Source organism: Strigops habroptila, unplaced genomic scaffold, assembly GCF_004027225.2.
Source record: "Strigops habroptila isolate Jane unplaced genomic scaffold, bStrHab1.2.pri NW_022045640.1_ctg1, whole genome shotgun sequence".
NCBI classification, from domain to species: Eukaryota; Metazoa; Chordata; class Aves; order Psittaciformes; family Psittacidae; genus Strigops; species Strigops habroptila.
This window is the reverse complement of record NW_022651116.1, coordinates 170212-192917: the sequence shown is the minus strand read 5'-3', so window position 1 is coordinate 192917 and position 22706 is coordinate 170212. Positions and strand designations below refer to the sequence as shown.

Genomic DNA, 22706 nt, shown 5'->3' with positions numbered 1-22706 from the left:
GGAAGAAAAGAGAAAGAAGAAAGGAAGAAAAGAGGAAGAAGAGAGGGAAAACGGGAAGAAGAGGAGGAGGAAGGGAGGAAGAAAAGGGGGAAGAAGGGAAGAAGAAGGGAGGAAAAAGAGAGGGAAGAAGAGAGGAAGAAAGGAAAAAGAAAGGAAAAAGAGGGGAAAGAAGGGAGGAAAAGGAAAGAAAAAGGGAGGAAGGGAAAAAGAAGGGAGGAAGAAAGGAGGAAGAACAGGGGGAAAAAAGGAGGAAAAATGGAGGAAGAAGGGAGGAGGAAGGGAGGAAGAAGAGAGAGAAAAGGGAGAAAGAAGGGAAGAAGAAGAGGGGGAAGAAGGCGGGAAAGAAAGCAGGAAGAAGAGGGGGATAAAGGCAGGAAGAAGGGGGGAAGAAAAGGGGAAAGAAAAGGGGGAAGAAGGGAAGAAGCACGGACAAAGAAGAGGGGGAAAAAGGGAGGAAGAAGGAAAGAAGAAAGGGTGAAGAAAATGGGGAGAAGGGAGGAAGAAAGGAGGAAGAAAGGAGGAAAAAGGGAGGAAAAAGAAGGGGAAGAAGAGGGTGAAGAAGGGGGGAAGAAGAGGAGGAAGAAGAGGAGGAAAAAGGGAGGAAGAAAGGAAGAAGGCGGCAAGAAAAAGGGAAGAAGAATGGAGGAAACGGGGAAGAAGGGAAGAAGAAGGGAGGAAAAAGAGAGGGAAAAAGGGAGGAAGAGGGGGGGATAAAACGAGGAAGAAGAAAAGGAAAAAGGGAAGAAGAAAGAAGAAAGAAGAAAAGAAAAAAGGAGGAAGAAGAGGGGGAAAAAGGGAGGAAGAAGGGAGGAAAAAGAGGGGGAAGAAGGGAGGAAGAAGGAAAGAAAAAGGGAGGAAGGGAAGAAGAAGGGAGGAAGAAAGGAGGAAGACAGAGGGGAAGAAAGGAGGAAGAAAGAAGAAAGAAGAAGGGGAAGAAGGGAGGAAGAAGACGGGGAAAAAGGGAGGAAAAATGGAGGAAGAAGGGGAGAAGAAGAGGGGGATAAAGGGAGGAAGAAGAGAGGAAGAAGAGGGAGAAAAGGCAGGAAGAAGGGAGGAAAAAGGAAGGAAGAAGAGGGGAACAAGGGAGGAAGAAAGGAGGAAGAAGAGGGGGAAAAGGGAGGAAGAAGGAGGGAAGAAAAGGGGAAAGAAAAGGGGGAAGAAGGGAAGAAGCAGGGACAAAGAAGAGGGAGAAAAAGGGAGGAAGAAGGAAGGAAGAAAGGGTGAAGAGAACGGGGAGAAGGGAGGAAGAAGGGAGGAAGAAGAGGGGGAAAAGGGGAGGAAGACGGGGGAATAAAGGGAGGAGGAAAGGAGGAAGAAGATGGGGAAGAAGGGAGGAAGAAGGGGGGAAAAGGGAGGAAGAAGAGGAGGATAAAGGGAGGAAGAAGGGGAGAAGAAAGGAGGAAGAGGAGGATGAAAAAGGGAGGAAGAAGAGGGGAAAGGAGAGGGGGAAGAAGGGAAGAAGAAGAGAGAAAGAAGAGGGGGAAAAAGGGAGGAAGAAGGAAGGAAGAAAGGGTGAAGAAGATGGGAAGAAGGGAGGAAGAAGGGAGGAAGAAGGGGGAAAAGGGAGGAAGAAGGGAGGAAAAAGAGCAGGAAGAAGAGGGGGAACAAGGGGGAAGAAAGGAGGATGAAGAGGGGGATAAGGGGAGGAAGAAGGGGGGAAGAGGAGGGAAGCAGGGAGGAAGCAGGAAGGAAGCAGCTCGTTTCCTTCCTCCTCGCTCCCCCTCCCTCCTCCTCCTCCTCCTCACCTCGTGCTGGCGCCGGAGCAGCCGCATCAGCTCCAGGTATCGGGAGGCCGCAGCCGGCGCGATCCCGGCGCCGCCGCGCGGCTCCAGCACGAACAGCTCCGGGAGTCCCGGCGCCTCCGGCACCTGCGGCACACGGGGAGCGGCGCCGGGTGGGGATGGGGCGGGAATGGGGTGGGAATGGGGTGGGAATGGGGCGGGAATGGGGTGGGGATGGGGCGGGAATGGGGCGGGAATGGGGTGGGGATGGGGCGGGAATGGGGTGGGGATGGGGCGGGAATGGGGTGGGGATGAGGTGGGGATGGGGTGGGGATGGGATGGGGATGGGATGGGGATGGGGTGGGAATGGGTGGGAATAGGGTGGGAATGGGGTGGGAATGGGGTGGGGATGGGGTGGGAATGGGTGGGAATGGGGTGGGATGGGAATGGGATGGGGATGGGATGGGGATGGGGATGGGGATGGGATGGGGATGGGATGGGATGGGGATGGGGATGGGGATGGGGATGGGATGGGGATGGGATGGGGATGGGATGGGATGGGGATGGGATGGGGATGGGGATGGGGATGGGATGGGATGGGGATGGGATGGGATGGGGATGGGGATGGGATGGGGATGGGGATGGGATGGGGATGGGGATGGGATGGGATGGGGATGGGATGGGGATGGGATGGGGATGGGGATGGGGATGGGATGGGGATGGGATGGGATGGGGATGGGATGGGGATAGGATGGGATTGGGATGGGGATGGAATGGGATGAGGTGGGAGCTCATTCCCGGCCGGACCTTGCTGATGTCCACCGGGAGGCCCTGGCGAGACGCCTCCAGCGCCGGCTCCAGCGCCTTGGCGCGGCGCAGGAACAGCTTCGCCCCCTCCACGTCCCCGCGGCGCTTGGATCCCAAAGCAGCTTCCAGCAGCTGCTTCCGACGGCATTCCAGGAAATGGAGCTGCTGCTGGGCTGGGGGGACAAAGGGGGAGAGAAGGGGTAAAGGGGAGGAAAAAGGGGAGGAAGAAAGGGGGAAGAGAAGGGGAAGAAGGGAGGAAGAAGAGGAGGAAGAAAGGGAGGAAGAAAGGGAGGAAGAAAGGATGAAGAACAGAGGAAGAAAGGAGGAAGAAAGAAAGAAGAAGAGAAGAAGTAAGGGAAGAAGAACAGAGAAAGAAGAGGTGGAAGAAGAAATGAAAAAGAGAAGAAAGAGGAAGAAATGAGGAAGAAGAAGGGGAAGAAGGGTTGAAGAAGAGAAGAAGAAAAGGAGAAACAAGAGAGGAAGAAGAGGAGGAAGAAAGGAGGAAAAAGAGGAAAAGAAAGGGAGGAAGAAAGGACAAATAAAGCAGGAAGAAAGGGGAAAGAAAAGGAGGAAGAAGAGAGCAAGAACAAGAGAAGAAAGGGAAGAAGAAGAGCAGACGAAAGGGAGGAAAAAAGGAAAAACAAGAGGGGGAAGAAGGGAGGAAGAAGAGGGAGAAGAAGAAAGGAAAAAAAGAAGAAGGAGAAAGAAATGAGGAAGAAGAGGGCGAAGATGGGAGGAAGAAGGAAGGAACAAGAGAGGAAGAAGAGAAGAAGAAGGGAAGAAGAAAGGGAGGAAAAAGGGAGAAATGAGGAAGGAAAAAGGAAGGAAAAAGGGAGGAAGAAGAAAAGAAGAAAGAGAAGAAGAAAGGAGCAAGAAGAAGGGTAAGAAGGAAGGAAGAAGAGGAGAAGAAAAGGAGGAAGAGAGGAAGAAGAGGGGGAAGAACGGAGGAAGAAGAGAAGAACACAAGGAGGAAGAAGAGAAAAAGGGTGAAAGAACAGGAGGAAGAAAGAAGAAACAAGACGAGCAAAAAGGGAGGAAGAAAGGAAGAAAAAGAGAAAGAACAACGGAAGAAGAAGAAGAGGAATAAAGGACGAAGAAGAGAAGAATAAAGGGAGGAAAAAGGGAGGAAGAAGAGGAACAGAAAGGGAGGAAGAAGAGGAGGAAGGAGGGAAGGAGCAGGGTGAGGCCCCCGCGTTGCCTCCAGCTCCGGGCCGGCTCCCGCTGCCTCCCCCCGGTACCTCTGCTGCTGCCTTTGGCGGCGGCTCCGGTCGCTCCGGGAGGAGGCAGCTGCCGGGGCTGGGAACCGGCACCGGCACCTCTGGGCTGTGCCGGGACCTGCTCCGGGATCTGCTCTGGGATCTGCACCGGGATCTGCACCGGGATCCGCACCGGGATCTGCTCCGGGATCCGCGTCTCCTCGGCTCCATCCCCGTCCTTGGGCTCCTGGTGCCCCGCGAGCCTCAGCGCCTGCTCCAGCAGCTCGGCCACGCTCCGCTCCGCTCCCGCATCCGCGCCCTGCAGGGGCGGGAATCCTGGCCAAGGGGTGGGAAAAGCGCCCCCCCCCCCCCCCCAAGTGCAGGATGCGCGCCCTGCCCGCGCCGGGCCGGGGGGGGGTACCTGGGGGCACGGGAAGCTCCGAGAGATCCACGGCTCTGCCGGCTGCCAGGGCCCGGATGGCCTCCTGGTATTGCTGCGATGGGAGGCGGGAGCTGAGCGGGAACCGGGGGGTCCGGGGGGGTTTGGGGGGGTCCCGGGGGGGTCCCGGGGGGGGGCTCCGGTACCTTGACGATGCGCTGGTGCATCCGGGCCTTGCGCGCGTCCCCCCGCGCCGCCGCCGCCGCCGCCGCCGCCTCGTAACGGCACAAGCGGAGCCGCAGCGCCGGCAGCACGGCCCCCCCGCCTGCCGGGATGGGATGGGATGGGGTGGGATGGGAATGGGATGGGAATGGGAGCGGGATGGGAATGGGAGCAGGATGGGATGGGAATGGGATGGGAATGGGAACAGGATGGGGAAGGGGAATGGGAGCAGGAATGGGAGCGGGAATGGGAAGAGGAATGGGAGCGGGATGGGATGGGAATGGGATGGGAATGGGAGCGGGAATGGGAGCAGGAATGGGAATAGGAACGGGAATGGGAATGGGAACAGGAAGGGGAATGGGAGCGGGATGGGATGGGAATGGGAGCGGGAATGGGAGCAGGAATGGTATGGCAGCAGGAGCAGGAATGGGAATGGGATGGGATGGGAATGGGATGGGAATGGGAGCGGGAATGGGAGCGGGAATGGGATGGCAGCAGGAGCGGGAATGGGAACGGGATGGGATGGGAATGGGATGGGAATGGGAGCGGGAATAACAACAGGAACAGGAACAGGAATGGGAACGGGAAGGGGAATGGGAGTGGGATGGGATGGGAATGGGATGGGAATGGGAGCGGGAATGGGAATGGGAATAGGAACAGGAACAGGAACAGGAATGGGAACGGGAATGGGAGTGGGAATGGGAACAGGAATAGGAACGGGAACAGGAATGGGAATGGGATGGGATGGAAATGGGATGGGAATGGGAACGGGAATGGGAACAGGAACGGGAAGGGGAATGGGAGTGGGAAGGGGAACGGGAATAGGAACAGGAATGGGAATGAGAGTGGGAATGGGAGTGCGAGTGGGAATAGGAATAGGAACGGGAATGGGAATGGAAGTGGGAAAAGGAAAGGGAATGGGAAGGGGAATGGGAGTGGGAATGGGAATGGGAGTGGAGTGGGAATGGGAATGGGAATGAGAGTGGGAGTGCGAATGGGAGTGGGAATGGGAGTGGGATGGGAATGGAAGTGGGAATGGGAATGGGAACAGGAAGGGGAACAGGAATGGGAATGGGAACGGGAGTGGGAAAGGGAACGGGAGTGGGAACAGGAATAGGAACGGGAATGGGAATGAGAGTGGGAATGGGAGTGCGAGTGGGAATAGGAATGGGAATGGGAATGGGAACGGGAAGAGGAATCGAAGTGGGAACAGGAAAGGGAATGGGAATGGGAGTGGGAATGGGAATAGGAATGGGAACAAGAATGGGAATGGGAAGGGGAATGGGAGTGAGAATGGGAACGGGAAGAGGAATGGGAACGGGAGTGGGAGTGGGAAGGGGATCCCGCTGTGGGTCAAGCCCCCGCTGTGGGGCGGGAGGGGGAGAGGCTCTGACCTGCACCGGGAGCAGGATCGGGCTCGGCCTCAGGCTCCGCCGTGGGACGCGGCTCCGGCTGCTCCGGGAGCTGACCTGTGGGGACGGGCGGGATGGACGCGGCGCCGGGAGCAGCGGGAACGCCGCGGGGCACAACCGGGAGCACCGGGATTTACCGGGAGGCGGCGGCGGCACCGGGCTCGGCTCCAGCGGCTGCCCCTTGGCCGCAGCATCCAGGAGAGCATCGGTCCTCTGCCGGAGCAAAACCCCGCCGGCATTCCCATGGGAATTCCAAGCCGGGGCGGATGGGGGCTGACACAGCCCCGGGAATGATGGGGGGGAGGGGGGGGTGGAATTCCGGCGGCTCCGGCGCTCCCCACAGCCCGCTCAGCCCCCGGGACGAGGGAGCCTGGAGGCCTCATCCAGCCCCAGATCCCTTCTTTGCCCCCCTGAGCCCCTTCCTGGCCTCCGGGCGCTCCATGGGCGCTGTGATCCCGAGGGAAAAGCGAGCAGGAAGGGCTGGGAAGCAGCCACGGAGCTCTGGATCCCTCCCGATGGATCCCTCCCTATGGATCTCTCTGGGTCCCTCCCTCTGAGTCCCTCTGGATCCCTCTGGATCCCTTTGGATCCCTCCCCCTGGGTCCCTCTGGGTCCATTTAGGTCCCTCTGGAACCCTTCAGATCCCTCCGGATCCCTTTAGATCCATCTGGATACAAGTCCCTTCAGATCCCTCCGGATCCCTTTAGATCTCTCTGGATCCTCCCTCTGGATCCCTTTAGGGCCCTCTGGATCCCTTTAGATCCCTCCCTCTGGATCCCTTTAGATCCCTCCACCTGGATACAAGTCCCTTTAGATCCGTTTGGGTCCCTTCAGATCCCTCTGGATCCCTCCCTCTGGATCTCTCCCTCTGAGTCCCTCTGGATCCCTCCCTCTTGGTCCCTTTAGATCTCTCTGGATCCCTTTAGATCCCTCTGGATCCCTCCCATTGGATTCCTCTGGATCCCTCTGGGTCCCTTTAGATCCCTCCATCTGGATACAAGTCCCTTTAGAACTCTCCAGATCCTTTTAGATCCCTCTGGGTCCCTTTGGATCCCTCTAGATCCCTCCCTCTGGATCCCTCTGTGTCCCTTTAGATCCCTCTGGATCCCTTTAGATCCCTCCCTTTGGATCCCTCCCCGTGGCTCGCCGTGGCCGGGCCCGTCCCGCAGCTGGGCCGGAGGCGGGGCCGCGCGGGCTCCGTCAGCGCCTCCTGCGGCCGCGCCTGGAAGCGCCGGAGGCTCCGTCAGCGCGACCCCGGCCCGGAACCGCCCGCGGGGGCTGCGCAGCTCCAGCCCTTCCTCACCGGGAGCCCTTCCTCCTCCTCCTCCTCCTCCTCCTGCTCCCGCGGCTCCTCCAGGCGCAGCGCCGCCACCAGCGCCTCCATTCCCAAGGGAGCTGCGGGAGCACGGGCAGGGCTCATCCCCCCCCCCCCCCCGCCCCGGAGCCGCTTCCCACAGGGAATGGGATGGATCATCCACCCCCCCCGCCCGGGCCCGATCCCTGCCCTGCTCCTGGGCCCGGTCACGATCCCGATCCCACTCCCAGCCTCTCTCCCACTCCCGCTCCCAGTCTCGATCCCAATCCCTGTCCCATTACCATTCCTGATCCCTGTCCCGATCGTGATCCCGATCCCTGTCCCGATCCCATTCCCATCCCATTCCCGGTCCCATTCCCGATCCTGTTCCCATTCCTGACCCTATTCCCGATCCCATTCCCGGTCCCGCTCCCATTCCCGGTCCCATTCCCGATCCCGATCCCATCCCATCCCATTCCCACTCCCATTCCCGACCCCATTCCCGGTCCCATTCCCGATCCTGTTCCCATTCCTGACCCTATTCCCGCTCCCATCCCGCTCCCATTCCCGCCCCATTCCCGCTCCCGACCCCCCGATCCCCGCTCACTTCCTTCTCCAGCCGCTGTCAACAACCCGCCGCGCTTTACGTGCGCCGCCGTCGCGAAAGCCGCTGTCGTTATTGCAGCACGGCTTCGCTCGACGGCTCCTCCCGTGGGGGGAGAGGGGTGTGAAGACTACAACTCCCAGCGTGCCCCGCGCGGCGAAAAAAGGCGGGAAACCCTGAGGTGAGGCGGCAAGATGGCGCCTGCCCCGACGGGGGGGGCGGGCGAAAAACGGGTGAAAACGGGTGAAAACGGGACAAAACCGGCTCAAACGCCGCTGTTCCCACCTCGGAACCGGCGCGTTGGCGCCTGGCGATGGTGACCCGGCCCCGGCGCCGGCTCCGGGGCGAGGGAGGCGGCGGCGAATGGCCCCTTAATAGCTCCGTTAATGGCCCCTTGATGGCCGCGGTGACGGCCATTAGCGCTCATCGCGTTCTCCCCCCTCAGGCCATGGGCAAGAGGAAGAAGGAGCCGGCGGCAGGTACCGGGTCCGGGTCGGTGCCTCCATTCACACCACGACGGCTTCAAACAAACGCCTTTAAAGCCGACGGGGAACGAGCCCGTTTGCGGTGACAAACACCCCCCCCCCCGGTGTCCCCGGTACCGGCTCCGTGCGAGCCCCGTTAAAGCGCTGAACCCGCCCCCCCCCCCCCCCCGCGGGTTTCGGGGTGGGGGGGACCCCGGGAATTGGGGCTAAAGAGCCCCCCAAAAACACTTCCCCCCCTCCCGAGCAGCGGCCGCCGGACTCCACGTCCCCAAAGCGAAGCAGAAGCCGCCGGGAGAGGAGGAGGCTCCGTCCCCGGGACAAGCGGCGGCCGCGGGGAGGAGGTGACGGGGCCGGGGCCGGGGCCGGGCCCGGGGGGCAGCGCCGGGGCCGGTGTGAAGGGGGGGATGTCGGCTTCGCAGCGCGGAGCAGCGCCGGGAGCAGGCGGGGACGCGGGCGCCGTGGCCCGGGGGCAGCGCGGAGCTGGACCGCGGCACCGAGCAGGAGGAGACCGCGCCGGGACCGCCCCCCGCGGGCTCCGCTGCGGGTGGCGGGGACGGGCCCCGGGAGGAGCAGCGGGAGGAGCTGCAGGAGCCGCGGGATGAGCTCCGGGATGAGCATCGGGATGAGCTGCGGGATGAGCTGCAGGAGCCTCAGGGTAAGCCTCGGGATGAGCCCCGGGATGAGCTGAAGGAGCCTCGGGATGAGCATCGGGATGAGGCTTGGGATGAGCCTCAGGATGAGCATCGGGATGAGCTGCCGGAGCCCCAGGGTGAGCCCCGGGAGGAGCCCCGGGATGAGGCTTGGGAGGAGCCACAGGATGAGCATCGGGATGAGCTGCAGGAGCCACGGGACGAGCATCAGGATGAGCCCCGGGATGAGCTGCAGGAGCCTCGGCATGAGCATCGGGATGAGCCCCAGGATGAGCTGCAGGAGCCCCAGGGTAAGCCCCGGGGTGAGTATTGGGATGAGCCCCGGGATGAGCTGCAGGAGCCTCGGGATGAGCCTCAGCAGGAGCCCCGGGATGAGCCCCGGGGTGAGCTGCAGGAGCCCCGGGGTGAGCATCCGGATGAGCTGCAGAAGGAGCCCCGGGATGAGCCCCGGGATGAGCCCCGGGATGAGCTGCAGGAGCCCTGGGGTGAGCATCCGGATGAGCTGCAGAAGGAGCCCCGGGATGAGCCCCGGGATGAGCCCCGGGATGAGCTGCAGGAGCCCCAGGGTAAGCCCCGGGATGAGTATCCGGATGAGCTGCAGAAGGAGCGCCGGGATGAGCTGCAGGAGCCCCGGGAGGAGCCTCAGGATGAGCCCCGGGATGAGGTGCAGGAGCCCCGGGATGAGCCTCGGGATGAGCCCCGGGATGAGCTGCAGGAGCCCCGGGATGAGCCCCGGGATGAGCTGCAGGAGGAGCCCCGGGATGAGCCTCGGGATGAGCTGCAGGAGCCCCGGGATGAGCCCCGGGATGAGCCCCGGGATGAGCTGAAGGAGCCCCGGGATGAGCCCCAGGAAGGGAGCACCCTGGAGCTGCCGCCACAGCGCCAGGTAAATCCGTGGCAGCACCCACCTGCCCATGGAATAACCCCCAGAACTGCCCCGATCTAGTGGAAATCACCGGGAAAAGCGGGAATAACCCGCCGGGCTCGGAGCAGGGGGGACCCCGGCTCATTCCCCCTCCCCGGCAGTGCCCAAGGGCACGGCTCGGAGCCACCTCCATCCCAACCCATTCCCCGTTGTCCCACAGGACACCCGGCACCGCTCCGAAGAGGCCCCGAGGTGGGTGTCCCGGGGGCTGCTCCGTGTTCCCGGCGCCTGGAAGAGCGGGAATGGCGACAGCCCCCCCATGTGCCCCACAGGGAGGACGCGACCCCCATCATCTGCGGCCTCATCCGGGAGCTCTCGGACCTCAAGTAAGGCTTTTCCCAAGGGATTTGGGCCGGGATGCGGGGCCGGGCCGGGGGCTGACGCGGTGCCCCCCCCACCAGCCGCTTGGCCATGGGCGCCCACCGGGGCCTGGAGGCGCTGAGGAGGCCGAAGCCGCGGCGGAGCCGGCGCCCGGGGCCACCGAACCCGGGCAGGAGGCGGCTGGAGCCGGTGGAACGGGGCAGCCCCGGGGAGCCCGTTTATTACCGGGCCGGGGCTCGGACGGACAATAAACCGTGTGCCAGAACGTAACAAACCGCCCCAAAACACAACCGAACCCAACCGGGGGCCGGTCCCACCCCCCCGGGGGCCGGTCCCACCGCCCAGCCCCGGCGTCCAGCGCCGTTCCAGCCACGCCGGGCTCCCGCCGTCAGGAAGGGGGCTCTGCCGGCCGTGGGAAGCGCCGTCCTGGAAGAGACAAGAGGGCGAGAGGCTCATCCATGCAGCGGGAATCCCGCTCCCCCCCCGGGGGCCGCCGCCGTTACCTCGGCGCCGGTGCTGCCGCTCAGTGGTCGCTGCGGCGGGGCCCGCGGCCGGGCCGGCTGTAAACGGAGGCGTAACCGCGGCGGGTGAGGGGGCAGAAGCGGCGGGTGTGCGCCCGCTCCTGGGTGGCGCCGCACTGCGGGCACACGTAGCTCCGCAGCACCGGGCACAGCACCCGGCCCGCCGCGTCCCGCAGCCGGTGCCCGCTGTAGACCTGCTTCGCTTCCCCGTTGTGCTTGCAGAAGGTGCAGCCGCCGCTCGGTGCTCCCGGTGCTCCCGGTGCCTCGGCCCCGCGCCGCAGCGCGGCCACCACGGCCGCCAGCCCCAGGTAATCCCGCCACATGTCGAATTCCCGCCGTCCCGGCTCCATCCCGCCGGGAAGCGCCGCCACGTGCCGCCGGGCGTCGCCTGCAGCCGCCGGGAACCGCCGGGAACGGCCCCCGCCGCGGCGACGGAGCCGCTTCCCCCCGTCCCACCCCCCCCGGACCCCCCCCCCCCCCGCCCCGATCCCGTCCCCCGGCGCCGCGGCGGCGCCAGACGCTGTTTTTAGGGTTAAAACGCGTTGGAACGGGAAACGCGCGTTTTCACACGTGCTAAAGCACGTCGGGGCGGCCCCCAGCGGAGCCCCCGCGGTTAAAGCGGCCGCGGTTGGGGTGAAACGGCGCCGGGGGGGTGGGGGGGAGCGTGGTTTTGGGGGGAAAACGGGGGATTTTGGCGTTGAACGGACCCGACGGCGCCGTTCCCGGGGGGGGGGTTGGCAGCCGCGGGTCAGCTCAGGGCAGCGGCTCCGCCCCTTGGCTTGCGGCTCCGCCCATTGGCTGCAAGCGCCGCCCCGCTCGCTCTCATTGGCTGCCTGCGGCGCTGTGCCCGCCCCCCTGTTAGGGACCGCCCCGCCGGCTCTCATTGGCTACCTGCGGCGCTGTGCACGCCCCCTCATTGGTCACCGCCCCGCCGCTTCCCATTGGCTACCTGCAGCGCTGTGCACGCCCCCTCATTGGTCACCGCCCCGCCGCCTCCCATTGGCCAGCGTGGGGGCCGGCGGTTAACCCCTGCGGTGCCGGGGGGGGGGGGAGTGAGAACCACGCGCGGCGTGACGTCAGACGGCGCGGCAGCGGCGTCACAAAGCGCGGCGCGACGTCACGCGGCTCGACATGACGTCACGCCGCCCGGCTACGTCACGACATGTCACGACATGGGTTATGGCGGGGCCGGGAGCCGCCCCGGGGCCCCCCCGCGGTGACTCATGGGCACGAGGCCGCTCGGGGGGGGGGGGGGGGCCATGGGGGACACCCCCCCCGGGGACACCCGGCGCGGGGGGGGGGGGGATGTGGGGGGGGGACCCGCCCGGTGCTGCCGGTGAGTCACGGCCTGAGTCAGCCCCACACAAACAGCGGCGCCCGGCAACGAAGGCACGCAGGGACCCACAGCGCGACCCACAGCGACCCACTGGGAGCCACTGAGACCCACAGCGGGACCCACAGCGGGACCCATAGCGACCCACTGAGACCCACAGCGGGACCCATAGCGACCCACTGACCACTGAGACCCACAGCGGGACCCACAGCGACCCACTGAGACCCACAGCGCGACCCACAGCGACCCACAGCGACCCACTGACCACTGAGACCCACAGCGGGACCCACAGTGACCCACTGGGAGCCACTGAGACCCACAGTGACCCACAGTGACTCAATGAGACCCACAGCGGGACCCACAGCAGGACCCATAGCGACCCACAGTGTGACCCATAGCGACCCACTGAGACCCGTAGCGTCCCACTGAGACCCACAGGGAGCCACTGAGACCCACAGTGACTCAATGAGACCCACAGCAGGACCCATAGCGACCCACAGTGTGACCCATAGCGACCCACTGAGACCCGTAGCGTCCCACTGAGACCCACAGCGACCCACCGAGACCCACAGCGGGACCCATAGCGACCCATAGCAACCCACTGGGAGCCACAACGGGACCCACTGAGACCCACAGCGACTCAGTGAGACCCACAGAGGGACCCAGAGCAACCCACTCGGACCCACAGCGGGACCCATAGTGACCCACAGCGACTCACTGAGAGCCACAGCGGGACCCATAGTGACCCACAACGACCCACTGAGAGCCACAGCGGGACCCATAGTGACCCACAACGACCCACTGAGAGCCACAGCGGGACCCATAGTGACCCACAGCGAGACCCATAGTGACCCACAGTGACTCAATGAGACCCACAGCGACCCAGAGCAACCCACTGGGACCCACAGCAGGACCCAAAGTGACCCACTGAGAGCAACAGCGACCCACTGAGACCCACAGCGGGACCCATAGCGACCCACTGAGAGCCACTGAGACCCACAGTGCGACCCACTGAGACCCATAGTGACCCACTGAGACCCACAGCGACCCACAGCAGGACCCATAGTGACCCACAGAGACCGACAGCAACCCACTGAGACCCACAGCGACCCACTGAGACCTACTGAGACCCACTGACACCCACGGCAGGACCCACAACAACCCACAGCGGGACCCACTGAGACCCACAGACACCTATAGTGACCCACAGTGCCACCCAGAGACCCACAGTGACCCACAGAGACCCATAGACCCCCAGCGTGACCCCCAACCCTGACCCCCAGCTCCTCCTCCCCCTTGTTCCCAGCCAGGTCACGCCACGTCATGCTATGTCATGCCATGTCATGCAACGCCAGGCGGTGCCACACGTGTGCATGCGGTGCCACACGTGTGCAGCGGCGGCGGCGGGGCCGGGGCTGACTCAGGCGTGTGGAATGTGGCCCCGGCGCGGCCATTGCCTAGAAAGGACACGTCTGTGCGCGGCGCAGAGCACACGCGTGTGCAAGCGTGTGCTGGGCCCGGGCGGGTGCGCACACGCGTGTGCAAGCATGTGCTGCCCCGGGGCGGGGGCTCCGTAGGGCATGTGCGTGGCGTGTGCTCCGTGTGTGCAGCCACACGCGTGGCCGGCCGCACACGCGTGTTTCGTGCCCAGATGTGGGGCCGGTGCCAGATGTGGGGGGGCTTGGGGGGCACCATGGGGGTACTTGGGGGGGGGGGCACCGGGTTCCGCCCCCCCCCCCCGGGGGTTGCATTTGGGACCTTCCACCGGGGGGGGGGGCGTTAACCCCGGGAGAGCGGGGCCGGGTCCCACCGGACCCACAGCGCGCGGTTCCTCCCCATGTGTGGGGCTGCGGTGTGTTATGGGGCTGTGGGGTGCGCTATGGGGCAGGGGTGTGCTATGGGGCTGGGGTGCGCTATGGGGCAGGGGTGCGCTATGGGGCAGGGGTGTGCTATGGGGCTGGGGTGCGCTATGGGGCAGGGGTGCGCTATGGGGCAGGGGTGTGCTATGGGGCTGGGATGCACTATGGGGCAGGGGTGTGCTATGGGGCTGCAGTGTGCTATGGGGCAGGGGTGTGCTATGGGGCTGTGGGGTGTGCTATGGGGCAGAGGTGCACTATGGGGCAGGGCTGCGCTATGGGGCAGGGTGTGCTATGGGGCAGGGGTGCGCTATGGGGCTGGGGGTTTGCTATGGGGCAGGGTGTGCTGTGCGGCAGGGCTGTGCTATGGGGCTGTGGGTTTGCTGTGGGGCAGGGCTGCGCTGTGGGGCAGGGGTGCGCTATGGGGCAGGGCCGTGCTATGGGGCAGGGCCGCGCTGTGGGGCAGGGGTGCGCTGTGGGGCACAGCTGCACTATGGGTCAGGGCTGCGCTGTGAGGCACGGCTGCGCTATGGGTCAGGGCTGCGCTGTGGGGCAGGGGTGCGCTGTGGGGCACGGCTGCGCTGTGGGGCAGGGCTGTGCTGTGGGGCTGGGGTGCGCTGTGGGGCAGGGGTGCGCTATGGGTCAGGGCTGTGCTGTGGGGCAGGGGTGCGCTATGGGGCAGGGGTGCGCTGTGGGGCAGGGCTGCGCTGTGGGGCTGTGGGTTTGCTATCGGGCAGGGGTGCACTATGGGGCAGGGCTGCGCTGTGGGTCAGGGGTGCGCTATGGGGCAGGGCTGTGCTATGGGTCAGGGCCGCGCTGTGGGGCGGGGGGGATGTGTGGGGCCGGGGCCGGCGGCAGCGCCCCCGGTGACGCGCTGCGGTTTCACCCACTTCCGACGCGATCCCGTGTTTAATGTGTGTGTGCGGCGTCGCCATGGAGACGGCGGGAAACTGAGGCACGGGGCGGCGCTATGGGGCGCGGGGCGGCGCTATGGGGCGCGCAGTCCCCTTGCTGTGGGGCACACAGCGCCCTCGCTATGGGGCACTGAGCCCCACTGCCATGAGCAATGAGTCCCCTTGCTATGGGGTACATAGTGCCCTCGCCAGGGGGCATTGCCGTGGGGCACACAGAGCCCCCTTGCTATGGGGCATATAGTGCCCTTGCTATGGGGCAATGAGCCCCCTCACCATGGGGCACTAAGCCCCATTGCTTTGGGCACTGAGCCCCTTTGCTATGGGGCACATAGTGCCCTCACTATGGGGCGATGAGTCCCCTTGCTATGGGGCACCGAGCCCCACTGCCATGGGGGTCACACAGCCTCACCCCATAGGGCAGCGCCCCACTGCCATGGGGGTCACGCAGCCTCACGCCATGGGTCACAAGCAGTAAGTCCCCTTGCTAAGGGGCATATAGTGCCCTCACTATAGGGCAATGAGCCCCTTTGCCATGGGGCACTGAGCCCCACTGCCATGAGCAATGAGTCCCCTTGCCATGGGGCACATAGTGCCCTTGCTATGGGGTAATGAGCCCCCTCACCATGGGGCACTAAACCCCATTGCCATGGGTCTCACAGCGCCCTCGCTATGCGGCAGCGCCCTCGCTATGGGTCACACAGCGCCCTCGCTATGGGGCAGCGCCCCATTGCCATGGGGGTCATACAGCCTCATCCCATGAGGCACACGGAGCCCCCTCACTATGGGTCTCACAGTGCCCTTGCTATGGGGCAATGAGCCCCTTTGCCATGGGGCACCGAGCCCCACTGCCATGGGGGTCACGCAGCCTCACCCCATGTGGCACACAGAGCCCCCTCACTATGGGTCTCACAGTGCCCTCGCTATGGGGCACCGATCCCCGCTGCTATGAGCAATAAGTCCCCTTGCTATGGGGCACATAGTGCCCTCACTATGGGGCAATGAGCCCCTTTGCCATGGGGCACCGATCCCCGCTGCCATGAGCAATGAGTCCCCTTGCCATGGGGCACATAGTGCCCTTGCTATGGGGCAATGATCCCCCTCACCATGGGGCACTAAGCCCCATTGCTTTGGGCACTGAGCCCCTTTGCTATGGGCCACATAGTGCCCTCGCTATGGGGCACCGAGCCCCACTGCCATGGGGGTCACGCAGCCTCACCCCATGTGGCACACGGAGCCCCCTCGCTATGGGTCTCACAGTGCCCTCGCTATGGGGCAATGAGCCCCTTTGCCATGGGGCACTGAGCCCCACTGCCATGAGCAATGAGTCCCCTTGCCATGGGGCACATAGTGCCCTTGCTATGGGGCAATGAGCCCCCTCACCATGGGGCACTAAACCCCATTGCCATGGCTCACACAGCGCCCTTGCCATGGGTCTCACAGTGCCCTCGCCATGGGTCACACGGCGCCCTCGCTATGGATCTCACAGTGCCCTCGCTATGGGGCACTGAGCCCCACTGCCGTGGGGGTCACGCACCCTCATCCCATGGGGCACACGGAGCCCCCTCGCTATGGGTCTCACAGTGCCCTCACTATGGGGCAATGAGCCCCTTTGCCATGGGGCACCGATCCCCGCTGCCATGAGCAATGAGTCCCCTTGCTATGGGGCACATAGTGCCCTTGCTATGGGGCAATGATCCCCCTCACCATGGGGCACTAAGCCCCATTGCTTTGGGCACTGAGCCCCCTTGCTATGGGCCACATAGTGCCCTCACTATGGGGCAATGAGCCCCACTGCCATGAGCAATAAGTCCCCTTGCTATGGGGCACCAAGCCCCACTGCCATGGGGGTCACACAGCCTCACCCCATGGGGCACATGGAGCCCCCTTGCTATGGGGCACATACTGCCCTCACTATGAGGCAATGAGCCTCTTTGCCATGGGGCACCGAGCCCCACTTCCATGAGCAATAAGTCCCCTTGTTATGGGGCACATAGTGCCCTCGCTATGGGGCAATGAGCCCCCTCACCATGGGGCACTAAACCCCATTGCCATGGGTCACACAGCGCCCTTGCTACGGGTCTCACAGCGCCCTTGCTATGGGGCACCGAGCCCCACTGCCATGGGGGTCACACAGCCTCACCCCATGGGGCACATGGAGCCCCCTTGCTATGGGGCACATACTGCCCTCACTATGAGGCAATGAGCCCCTTTGCCATGGGGCACCGAGCCCCACTGCCATGAGCAATAAGTCCCCTTGTTATGGGGCACATAGTGCCCTCGCTATGGGGCACTGAGCCCCACTGCCATGGGGGTCACACAGCCTCACCCCATGGGGCACAAGCAGCCCCCTCGCTATGGGTCACACAGCGCCCTCGCTATGGGGCAGCGCCCCATTGCCATGGGGCGGGGTATGTGTGTGTGTGTGGGGGGGGGGTGTCTCTCCCGCCCTCCGCCGTGGGGCAGCCCCGGCCGGGTGCGCGGCGGCGGCGGCGGCGCCGGGCGCGCAGGCCCCTCCCCTCCCCTCGCCTCCCCCCCCCCCCCGTTCCGCGGCCTCCGGGGCGGGGCGAAGCGTTTAAAAAGGATTTTCCCTTCTTGGAGTAAAAGTCGGTGACTCCGCGCGCGCCGCCGCCGCCCCGGGGCCGCGCCCGCCCCCCCCCACCCCCCCCTCGCCGCCGCTCCGGTGAGTACGGACCGGGCCCGCGAGGGACGGGGTTCGGCTCCGCTCGGCTCGGCTCGGCCGGACCGGGCAGGGCAGGGCTGGGCTGGGCTGGGCTGGGCTGCACGTCGAGGGGTGCCGAACCGCTCCGAGTGGTACCGAAAGGCACCGAACCCCTTCGGGGGGCGCCGAACCGCTCCGAGTGGTACCGAAGGGCACCGAACCGCTCCGAGGGGCGCCGAACCGCTCCGAGTGGTACCGAAGGGCACCGAGGGGCGCCTAACCCCTTCGAGCGGTGCAGGACCACTCCGAGTGGTACCGAAAGGCCCCGAATCGCTCCGAGCGGTACGGAAGGGCACCGAGCGGTACGGAAGGGCACTGAACCCCTTCGAGCGGTACCGAAAGGCCCCGAATCGCTCCGAGCGGTACCGAAGGGCACTGAACCCCTTCGGGCGGTACCGAAAGGCACCGAATCGCTCCGAGGGGCGCCGGACCGCTCCGAGGGGCGCCGTACCACTCCGAGCGGTACCGAAAGGCCCCGACCCGCTCCGAGCGGTGCCGAACCCCTCCGAGCGGCACCGAAGGGCACCGAGCGGTACGGAAAGGCACCGAACCGCTCCCAGGGGTACCGAACCCCTCCGAACGGTACCGGAAGGCACCGAACCCCTCAGAGCGGTGCCGAACCGCTCCGAGCGGTACTTAAGGGCCCCGAACCCCTCCGAGCGGTGCCGAACCGCTCCGAGCGGTGCCGAAAGGCCCCGAACCCCTCCGAGCGGTACCGAAAGGCACCGAACCCGAGGCTCTCGAAGGGGCGGACGCGGGGTCCCGCCGCCGCCTTGTCCCGAAGCGCCGTTTCGAACGGTTCCGGAGGGGTTTCGGGTCCGTGTTCCCCCCGTCCCCCCCCCCGTCCCGTCCCGGCCGGGGCGTTGGTGCCGCCGCGGTGATTCATCCTTTCCCCCCGGCGCTGCGTGTGCCGACGGGCGCGGACGGGGCGGCCCCTCCCGGCCCCCGCCTCCGCCTTGGCACCGGCACCGCGGCGGCCCCGCCGGCGCCTCGTGTCCCCCCGCGCTGCCCCACACATACAACGGCGGGGGGGGGGGGGGGGGGGCCAGCCCCACAGCGGCGCCTCCGCCCCATAGGAGCCGGTCGGTGCGGCCCAACCGGCAACGCCCCGGCCCCGCCGGCGGCTCCCGCTTGGGCAGCGGCCAAGGGGGGGGGGGGGCGCCGGGGACCCCCCGTCCCGCCCCGCTCGGGTCTTGTCGGCACCGCTCGGGTGGACTCGGCACCGCTCGGGTCCTGCTCGGGTCCGCTCGGGTGGACTCGGCGCCGCCGCCCCGTTGGCACCGGCCGCTGTGTTGATGCCGCCGCCGCCGCCGCTGTTGATCCAGATTTTCTTGGTCCTTTTCCACCCGAATCCCTTTGAAGTTGCCCCGTTGCCGTGGAGACCGTGATGTCACGGCCGGGGCGGGGCCTCGGCGGCTCCCACATGGCGCCCGACGGCCCCGGCCCCATTACACGCTGCTTCCAGGAACTCACCCACCGCCGGCGGCGGCGGCGGCGGCTGCTCCCCATGGCTGCTCTATGGCTGCCCCATGGCGCCCCATGGCTGCTCTATGGCTGCCCCATGGCGCCCTATGGCTGCCCCATGGTGCCCTATGGCTGCCCTATGGGTGCCCAATGGTGCCCTGTGGCTGCTCTATGGTGTCCTATGGCTGCTCTATGGTGCCCCATGGTGCCCTATAGCTGCCCCATGGCTGCTGCATGGTGCCCTATGGGTGCCCCATGGCGCCCTATGGTGCCCCATGGCTGCTCTATGGCTGCCCCATGGCGCCCTATGGGTGCCCCATGGTGCCCTGTGGCTGCTCTATGGTGCCCCATGGTGCCCTATGGTGCCCTATAGCTGCCCCATGGCTGCTGCATGGTGCCCTATGGGTGCCCCATGGTGCCCTATGGCTGCCCTATGGCTGCTGCATGGTGCCCCATGGCACCCTATAATACCCTATGGCTGCTGCATGGTGCCCTAGGGCTGCCCCGTGGTACTCTATGGTGCCCCATTGTGCCCTAATGTACCCTATGGCTGCCCCATGGTGCCCTATGGCTGCCCCATGGTGCATTCTTGTACCCCATGGCTGCCCCATAGTGCTCTATTGTGCCCTATGGCTGCCCTATGGCCACATCCATAAGGACACGGGGGTCCTGGCACTGGCACCAGGGGGACACGGTGCCACCACCAGAGCCTCGACACCCACATCCGCTGCCTGGCTGGGGATACCGAGCCCCACGGTGCCCTATGGCTGCCCCACGGCCACCCCATGGCCACATCCACGGGGACACGGGGGGCCTGGCACCGGCACCGCCGGAGCTTTGACCCCACGGCTGCCCCACGGCTGCCCCACAGCCGCCCCACAGCCGCATCCCCGGGGGGTCCTGGCGCCCCTGGCTCAGCCCCCCCCGGCCGTGCCCGGGCACGTCCCGGCTCTCACGTGGCGGCGCCGATGGCACCGGCCGGTGCTGGCACGTGCCCGCGCCATGAGTCAGCCTCGCGCGCCCGCACCGGGGCGGTGCCCGCGTGTGTGTCCGTGTGTGTGTGTCCGTGTCCATGTGTGTGTCCGTGTGTCTGTGTGTGTGTCTGTGTGTGCGTGTCCATGTCCATGTGTGTCCGTGTGTGTGTCCGTGTGTGTGTGTCCGTGTCCATGTGTGTGTCCGTGTGTGTGTGTGTGTCCGTGTGTGTGTATCCATGTCCATGTGTGTGTCCATGTGTGTGTCCGTGTGTGTGTGTGCACCTGTGTCCGTGTGTGTGTCCATGTGTGTCCATGTGTGTGTCCATGTGTGTCCGTGTGCCTGTGTGTGTGTGCCTGTGTCCATCTGTATGTGTCCATGTGTGTCCGTGTGTGTCCCCGTGTGTCTGTGTGTGCCTGTGTCCATGCGTGTCCGTGTGTGTCCATCTGTGTGTGCCCGTGTCTGTGTATGTGTCCACGTGTGTGCCTGTGTCCATGTGTGTCTGCATGTGTCCATGTGTGTGTCCATGTGTCCATGTCCCTATGTCCAGGGGTATCTGTCTTGTCTGCCCCCATGTACCCCTATGTCCATGTATGTCCATGTGTGTCCCTATGTCCATGTGTGTCCCTATGTCCATGTATGTCCATGTATCCCTATGTCCATGTGTATCCCTATGTCTATGTGTGTCCATGTGTGTCCATGTGTGTCCGTGTCCCCATGTATCCCTATGTCCATGTATGTCCATGTGTGTCCCTATGTCCATGTGTGTCCCTATGTCCATGTGTGTCCATGTGTGTCCGTCTGCCCCCATGTACCCCTATGTCCATGTATGTCCATGTGTGTCCATGTGTGTCCATGTGTGTCCGTGCCCCACAGCCCCTGTGAGCACTGACCCAGCCTGACCCACCACCGCCACCGGTCTGTGTGTGGGGGGGTCCCGGTACCCCCCCGCTCCCCCCCCGCTGCCGCTCACCGGGGTTCCTGGCGATGCGATTTTTTACCGTTTCTGCCCAAAATCACATTGCCAGGGATTTCCAACGGGCGCCAGCACCCGCCACCGCCGGGAACACCGGGACACACCGGGACACACCGGGAACACCGGGAACACCGGGACACGCCGCAGCCGGCGCCGTGGGGTAGGGCTTAGCCCACATGTGAACAGCGTTGGCATCGGGTCGTGTTCACAGTGGCTAAGTTCCGCTCCCCGGACACCGGGATCCCCCCCCAGGACACCGGGATCCCCCCCCCAGGACACCGGGATCCCCCCCCCAAGGCCACGGGGCCCCCCCCGGGCGCTGCCTCCTGTGCCTACTGAGCTGATTTGCAGTTGCTTTGGTTAAACTGGCTCAGTTCAGCAGGAACAGGAGTCTGGGCTGAGCGCTGGTGGCTGCCGGGGTCCCCAAAACCCCCCCCAGGACCCCCAAAAACCCCCATTGAGGTCCCCAAAACCCCCCCCATGACCCCAAAAACTCCCTTTGGGGTCCCCAAACCCCCCTCCAGGAGTCCAATTCCCCCTCCAGGAGCCCAAAAACCTCCAGTAGGGACCCCAATTCGCCCCCCAGGACCTCAAAGTCCCCTCCAAGACCCCAAAAGTCCCCATTGGGGTCCCCAAAACCCCCTCCAGGACCCAAAAACCCCCGTTAGGGTCCCCAATTCCCCCTCCAGGACCCAAAAACCCCCGTTAGGGTCCCCAATTCCCCCTCCAGGACTCAAAAACCCCCACTGGGGTCCCCAATTCCTCCCCCAGGACCCCAAAACCCCCCTCCAGGACTCTAAAAACCCCCATTGGGATTACCACCCCCCATATTGGAGTCCCCGAAACCCCCTCCAGGACCCCAAAAACACCCATTGGGGACCCCAAAATCCTTCCCCCGGACCCTAAACCACTCCCCGGGACCACAAACCCCCCATTGGGGTCCCCAATTCCCCTCCCAGGACCTCAAAGTCCCCTCCAGGACCCCAAAACCCCCCCCCAGGACCCCAGGCACCCCCCCTCCGGACCCCTAAACCACCCCCCCCGGACCCCAAATCCCCCCATTGGGGTCCGCAACCCCCCCGTGGTGGAGCCCTGCCCGGGTCCCGCTGTCGGACTGAGCTCACCGGGACCCGCAGGTTCTTCCACAGCAGCGACGCCCCGAACCCACCGTTGGGGGGCCCCAAATTGGGGGGGGGGGGGGGCCCCCAACACATACACAGGGCTGGGACTCCCCCAAAACCAACCCGGCTGGAACCAATGGCAATGGGGGGGGGGGGGAGGAAGGGGGGAGGATGGGGGTCACGTGGGGGGGGTTTAACGCCCCTCCCCCCCCCCCAATAAAGAGCCTTTTTCCGTTTTTCCCTGTTTGTTTCCCAAAATAACCCGGATTCCAGGGAATTTCCCTGACGTCATCGGTGGGGGAGGAGCTTCGGCACCGCCCCAACAAGATCCGCCCACCCGCGGGGGGGTTGCCCACGTGTCCCGCCCCCCCTTCCCCCAATAACACAACGAGACGCGGCCCCTTTAAGAGCTTCCCTCCAGACTCCCCCCCCCCAGCGGGAGCCTTGAGCCAATCACAGCTCAGCCCCCGCCGCGCGTCAATCACTGGGAGGGCAGGGCGCGCCGCAGCCAATCAGCACCGAGGGGGGCGGAGCCTCGGGGGTAGTTTTTTTCCCACCCATTCATAAAACTTCCGCTGCGCGTCAATCACTGCGAGGGGCGGGGCGCGCCGCGCGCGGCAGCTGCCGCAGCCAATCAGCGCCGAGGAGGCGGAGCCTTAGGGAGCTTTTTTTTTCCCACCCATTCATAACACTTCCGCGGGGGCCGCATGAACGGAGCGGGAAAGGAGCGGCCCCAAAACCCCCCTCCCCACACCCGGGGCCCTCCTGCCGTCACCACAACGTCACCTTAGAAGGAGAAGGGGGTGTGTGTGTG

The 22706-nt window shown here is 64.9% G+C and overlaps 2 protein-coding genes across 2 annotated transcripts; one reads left to right on the top strand and one right to left on the bottom strand.

The window, feature by feature from the left end:
* The first annotated feature begins 7948 nt into the window (after nt 1–7948).
* Nucleotides 7949–10286, top strand: CUNH19orf57 (chromosome unknown C19orf57 homolog). The gene is made up of 6 exons (XM_030475480.1): nt 7949–8114; nt 8368–8461; nt 8540–9656; nt 9856–9887; nt 9968–10021; nt 10097–10286. Exons 1-6 carry the CDS (start codon nt 7949–7951, stop codon nt 10284–10286), a joined length of 1653 nt encoding a protein of 550 aa, XP_030331340.1.
* Nucleotides 10209–11740, bottom strand: NANOS3 (nanos C2HC-type zinc finger 3). Its single transcript, XM_030475518.1, has 2 exons — nt 10520–11740; nt 10209–10442 (listed from the first exon to the last, which is right to left on the bottom strand). Exon 1 carries the CDS (start codon nt 11419–11421, stop codon nt 10540–10542), a length of 882 nt encoding a protein of 293 aa, XP_030331378.1. The 5' UTR covers nt 11422–11740; the 3' UTR covers nt 10209–10442; nt 10520–10539.
* Between the last annotated feature and the right edge of the window lie 10966 nt (nt 11741–22706).

Bases quoted from the DNA above. Each gene is read 5' to 3' on its own strand.
- CUNH19orf57 (XM_030475480.1), top strand. From the start codon at position 7,949: ATGGTGACCCGGCCCCGGCGCCGGCTCCGGGGCGAGGGAGGCGGCGGC. The intron at 8,115-8,367 runs GTACCGGGTCCG...CCTCCCGAGCAG, and splicing joins GAAGAAGGAGCCGGCGGCAG to CGGCCGCCGGACTCCACGTC. The intron at 10,022-10,096 runs GTAAGGCTTTTC...CCCCCCCACCAG, and splicing joins CGGGAGCTCTCGGACCTCAA to CCGCTTGGCCATGGGCGCCC.
- NANOS3 (XM_030475518.1), bottom strand. From the start codon at position 11,421: ATGAGAGCCGGCGGGGCGGTCCCTAACAGGGGGGCGGGCACAGCGCCG.